The 5,510-nt window shown below is 50.8% G+C and overlaps 1 protein-coding gene across 3 annotated transcripts in view; it reads right to left on the reverse strand.

Annotated features, from left to right (window-relative positions):
* SLC38A10 (solute carrier family 38, member 10) overlaps positions 1-4,865 on the reverse strand; it is a 41,673-nt gene extending 36,808 nt beyond the window's left edge. For all 3 annotated transcript variants that reach the window (XM_010856313.1, XM_010856311.1, XM_010856312.1), the window contains exons 1-2: positions 4,456-4,865; positions 1,581-1,698 (exon numbers count right to left, since the gene is read on the reverse strand). In XM_010856313.1, the coding sequence (XP_010854615.1) occupies positions 1,581-1,698; positions 4,456-4,554 (217 nt within the window). In that variant the 5' untranslated portion in view covers positions 4,555-4,865. The remainder of the gene's footprint in view (positions 1-1,580; positions 1,699-4,455) is intronic.
* Between the last annotated feature and the right edge of the window lie 645 nt (positions 4,866-5,510).

The raw sequence follows: 5,510 nt of genomic DNA on the forward strand, positions 1-5,510 counted from the left end.
AAAGGTAGGAGCCCCAGCCAACCACGCAGGCGGGTGTCCACGGGTGGTTTTCTTCCATCTTTTACACCTCGTCAAACCAGTCTGCCTTCTCAAGAACTTTCTAAGAATGTTCAGATGGACAGCTGTCAAAAACCACAGCCTCCCCAGTCCAGGGTCACTCACCCTCTTTCAGGGCACAGCCAAGCATTTGGTGGGAACCCTGAGCAGGGAGAAAGAGTCACCCCAAAAGCCACAGCCTCGCAGAGGGAGGAAGGGACCTGCCCTGGTGAACATATCATCCCAAGTAGAACTTGGTCTCATGGGAGCAAGTCAAATTTAGCCACTATATTTCACTTCCCCACATGACTCCAACAGCAATGAAAGAGTCTGACAGCACCACTCTTATCAGAACGGAGAGAGAAGGAAGCAGTCCTTCAGTTTTGAGGTCAGAACAAATGTGAGTATCTCAGTGCCAATGCAAAGTAGGCAGACTGGAAGGAAACCAGAGGTCACGCTGCCAAAAGCCCACGCGTGGGGCTCACAGGTGTTTTTATTTTCTTTGGCCCTGGGAACTCTGCATACCGTTTCCTCTCGGCACCTCCTCCCTGCTGTAAGAGCTGGGAGCCGAGGGCCCACTGGGGCCTCTGCGAGCGGACCCAGCATCCGGGCCACACACCAGCTGGATGGTCAGGGGGTCCCAGCCAGAGGATGGGAGTCTTCCCCAGACGTGCATAGGGCAGCCTCTGAGACCACGTGTACTGGAATTTCAACACCCACACCACATATCCCCAGAATGCAACGTGGAGTCGAAAGGTCCGAGGTGGCAGACAGAATGCAGCCTTCACACACCAGCCTGAGGCGGGCGGGAGAGTGGGGGCCCTGCCCTCAGAGACAGGCTGCCCAGGAAATAGATCAAACTGAAACGAGGTGGAAAGCACAGCCTTCTTTGCCTCAGCTAAAATCAAAGGAAGAAAGAACTAGAGGAAACAAAACTGCAACCAACAGCAACCGGACATAGAGGGTGCAGCGGAGGAGCTGATGACTTGCTACCGCTACAAGCCTGAGCCCAAGGACAGGCTGCCCATGGCATTCAAAGTGGAGACGTGCAGCAATATCTGGGTCAGGCAGCTCGGAAGGAAGGTTCTGGGGCCGCAGGCATAGGAGCAGAAGCTGCCAATGCTGCCTGAACCGGGAGGGGCCTCTCTGTGTGGATGTGCATAAAGAGAAGGCAGGAGGACAAGCATTAACTCAATTTTAAAACGTGTTGATGTTAACAGCTTTGTTTTTTTTAACTGCATTAAATTTTAAAATAAGAAAAGAAATTGCTGCTCAAAGGACTCTTTAAGAATAAAGTAGAATAAAGAATAAAGCACTGGTGGTCCAGTGGTTAAGAGTCTATGCTTCCAGTGCACAGGGTGTGGGTTCGATCCCTGGTCAGGGAAATAATATCCCACATGCTGTGCGGCATGACCAAAAAAAAAGAATAAAGTGAAAGAAAAGTACTTAAAAGACTAAGGCCCACACCCCCAGATCCAGACGCTGCGCTTTTTAAGAAGGTGCTGAGAAAGGTCCCGCCCCTCTCAGGGAGGCAATGCACTCACCCAGGCCAGCGTAAGTCCTCCGCTTGCTCAGGCTGGCAGCTTTCACCAGGAACATGCAGGACTGGTGCGTCATCCAAGAACAGAAGGCCAAGAGCAAGGCCCCCAGGACAATGCCACACTGGAGTGTTGGGAGAAAAGAAAGATGTTAACAAAACAAATGGGGTCGCAAAGAGTCGGACACAACTGAGCGACTAAACTGAACAAAATAAAACTACCCAGCATCGTTATCTCACACGCTGAACACAGGTGAATAGCACAAGCGATGACCAAAAGCCCTCCCCTCGGCCCCCGCTCCCTAGACTTGAGGCCCCAGCTCTACTTTGTCCCCACACCAATGGGTAACAGTTCCTGGATGGAGTGGTCAACACGTTCTGTCCAGGGACATAAAGCGTATACATGTCCCCAAAAGAGCACCAGGGACCCCATTTCCTTCCCAGAGTCTCAAGGAATGGTGAGGGGTTGCCAGTCTCCCCAGTTCCCTGCAGACACCCTACAGCAAGCCACCTTCCAGCCACTTGGATCAACAGCTACGAGTGATAAACACATTCTGGAAGGAAGAGATTAAAAGTGACATCTACGCCTTTCTTATAAGTTAAACAGACACTCACCATCTGACCAGCAATTGCACTCGCAGGTATTTACCCAAAAGAAATGAAAACATGTGTTCATGCACAAACCTGCATGCCAATGTTTACAGCAGGTTTATCTGTAATCCAAAAACTGAAAAAACAACCAACTGTCCTACTAGCATCTAGCAGAGTGGAATACACACACAGCCCACCAGCCAGCTCTCCTGCGCGCGGGTCACCACCCCACAGGACAGGTCCATGTGGTCAAACCCCATGCATGTGTTCCTAACTGCTCCAAACAGGAAACGCCACGCCTGCCTAGCAAAGGTTAAAAAACAGATAAATTGAGCAATGGTAGCCAGACACGTACGACATGATGCATTCACATACAGGTAAAACCTGGCAACACTGACCAGTGGGGTCTGGGGGTGGGAGGGCGACCCTCAGTAAGGAGGCAGGGGTGGGGGTGCTGGCAATGCTGTGTCCCTCAGCCTGGGAGCTGGCTACATGTCTTTGTTAATATTATGAAAATCCATCAAGAGTACACCTAAAATGTGTTCACTTTTCTGTATGCATGTTACACTTCAATAAATTGCTAATTTTTTCGGAAAAGTACCCCAAATTATTAAAACCAAACAAACAAAAAATGCAAACAAAAACTTTTAAGTGACCTGGCTACCAATAAATACACACATCTCCAAATTGCCTCTTGGCCTCACATGGTGTTCTTGCCAACGGGCTTCTCAGAGAAACACTGAGTCTGAGTGATGAGTGACAGCATGTCCTAACTTGGCCAGGCCCTCGGGGCAGGGCAAACCACTTCCAGGTCTTTGCTTGCAAGAGGGCACCCACCGATCAGCTCTCCCCTCAGACAACTCAGCCTGGCCCATTTTTAAATGCTCTGGCAGGGGACTCATGCCCAGCACATAGTAAGACACTCAAATCTGAATCACCAGAGCCCTGCCACAGTGGCACTTGGCAGAGAGGAGTCAAGGAAGGCAGCACTGCATTTACAGACTCAGAATCAGCTAACTACACATCCCAGGATGCAGTTCTGTGCCAGGCAAGTCACAATGCACGCTGGGACACGTAGTCTTTCCAATACCCAGAGGTGGCTGGCCCACGCTGGGATTCACAAGCCAAGACACAGATGTTGCTTCTTGAAGCCGCCAGCGTGGCCTTCTACATAGCCCTGCAGTCTCCATCCTCCCACCAACATGCTCATCAACCAAGTCAGAACAACCACTCACACGGGAACGCTAAATGCATTTTCTTTTTGCTATTTTTATCCAAAAGATGCTAAATGTGAAAAGTGCAGTGTTACTCTAAAATTAAATGCTGATGCCGATTTTCAGTTCCAAAATATCCATCTTATTTTCATTTTTCCACCTATTTGGTTTCATCATGTAAGACTGGTCTTCGAGGCCTTGTTGGCCACCTGTCCTTCTCTGGTGTCCCTCTCCTCCTCCATCCTCAAGCAACCGAGCTAGTAGACAGCTCCTGCCCCAAGAGGCAGAGGTAACAGTATCTCCAGCATGGCACACAGTAAGCTAAGAAGTTCATTTTTAGGAAAGAAGTTACCCAATTTGATAATTCTATCACCTCCCTTCTCTACCATACCAAATGCCTGTTTATTTGTGAATTAAACAGAAGCCAAATGAACCCACACCTCAAAAATGGTGAGTTTCTTTCATGAGGTATTTAATGCTGGGATGACACCAATTTTTTAATATTTTGGATTTTTTCAATCAAGGTAACATTTGCATATGGTGAAATGCACAAATTTTAAGCACACAATCTGGAGTAATCACCTTGTAACCAACACCCCAAACTAGTTACAAGGCCTGGGGGTTTGACTGATGTGCTTCTGAATACAAGTGCAGTCAGGTCAGAGTTTTCAGAAATAATAAAGAAAAATAACACTGAAATCTATTGGTCACTTTACATTTTTGAAAGATATTACTTTGCTATATGTGCACTTCGATCTGAAATTATTAATTGTTCTTAAGCTTTTCCTTGAGAAAAGAGGATAAGATGGTTGGATGGCATCACCTACTCGATGAACATGAGTTTGAGCAAGCTCCGGGAGTTGGTGATGGGCAGGGAAGCCTGGTGTGCTGCAGTCCATGGGGTCGCAAAGAGTCGGACAGGACTGAGCGACTGAAGCTTTTCGTCGAGGTTATTCCCTCAATTTCTCTTGCAGCCACGGGGCGGGCGAGCTGCAGGGCCGCCTCCCCAAGTCCTAGTTCCCGTGAGGGGGTGAGCCCGGGGCGGCGAGGGGGGTGACCACTGCCTGCTGGACTCACCTGTTTGAAGCAGAAGGGCATGGTGAGGACACTGACCCCTACTATGCTGTTCACTATGTTCGTGATCAGCCCCCAGTTGGAGGCGGCGGCCGCAGTCATAGCGCGGGGTCTAGAGGCCCGGGAGCCCCAGTTCAAGGCGCCGGGACGACGGTGGGGCGTGAGACCCTGAGGGAGACGGGTGGCTGGCTGCCTGGAGGAGGCGGCCTCTTGGGAAGGCGGTAGGGGCAGTCAACCTCCAGACCCCGCCAGACCCCACGGCCGCCTCATGTCTTCCTCCCCCGCTGGTTCTCGCCGGCCACCTCCGTGTCCCCACGCATAGACCCGGAAGAATTGCGGGGTGCCAGCCAGGAACACCTCAGCCCGGCTTCGCAGCCACCCTGACACACACTTCCTCCTTCCGCGGGCTCCTCTGCCCGGAAGTGACGGAGAATAGGCGGTGCTCAGGCAGGGCTCTTACGGAGAGAGGCGGACCTAGTGGGGCGGGGCTTGGTGGGAAGCAAACCAATGAGAGGTGGGCTGGGTGTGTGGGGCGGGACCTGTGGGCGGAGCCCGGTGTCAGAGCACCTGTTCCAGCACCCAGCTAATAATCCTCCTGAGAACCTGGTATCCTGAGCCCTTTCTTTCAGGACCTGGAGCACAAGGAACTCGCCACAGCTCTACATTGTCACATACATACGGTATCATCAGTTGGGCTAATCTGGTGAATACAATGGAATCACATTGTGGTTTTTATTTTTTATCTTTAATATTTATTTATTTGGCTGCATGGGATCTTAGATGCAGAATCTTCGGTTGTGGCATGCTAACTCTTAGTTTCGGAGAAGGCAATGGCACCCCACTCCAGTACTCTTGCCTGGAAAATCCCATGGACTGGCTCCGTCTATGGGGTCGCACAGAGTCGGACACGACTGAAGCGACTTAGCAGCAGCAGCGGCAGCAGCAACTCTTAGTTTTGGCGTGTGGGATCTAGCTCCCTGACCAGGGATGGAGCCCAAGTCCCCTGCATTGGGAGTGAAGAGTCTTAGCCTCTGGACCACCAGGGAAGTTCCTCACTG

Source organism: Bison bison, unplaced genomic scaffold, assembly GCF_000754665.1.
Source record: "Bison bison bison isolate TAMUID 2011002044 unplaced genomic scaffold, Bison_UMD1.0 scf7180017864371, whole genome shotgun sequence".
NCBI classification, from domain to species: domain Eukaryota; kingdom Metazoa; phylum Chordata; class Mammalia; order Artiodactyla; family Bovidae; genus Bison; species Bison bison.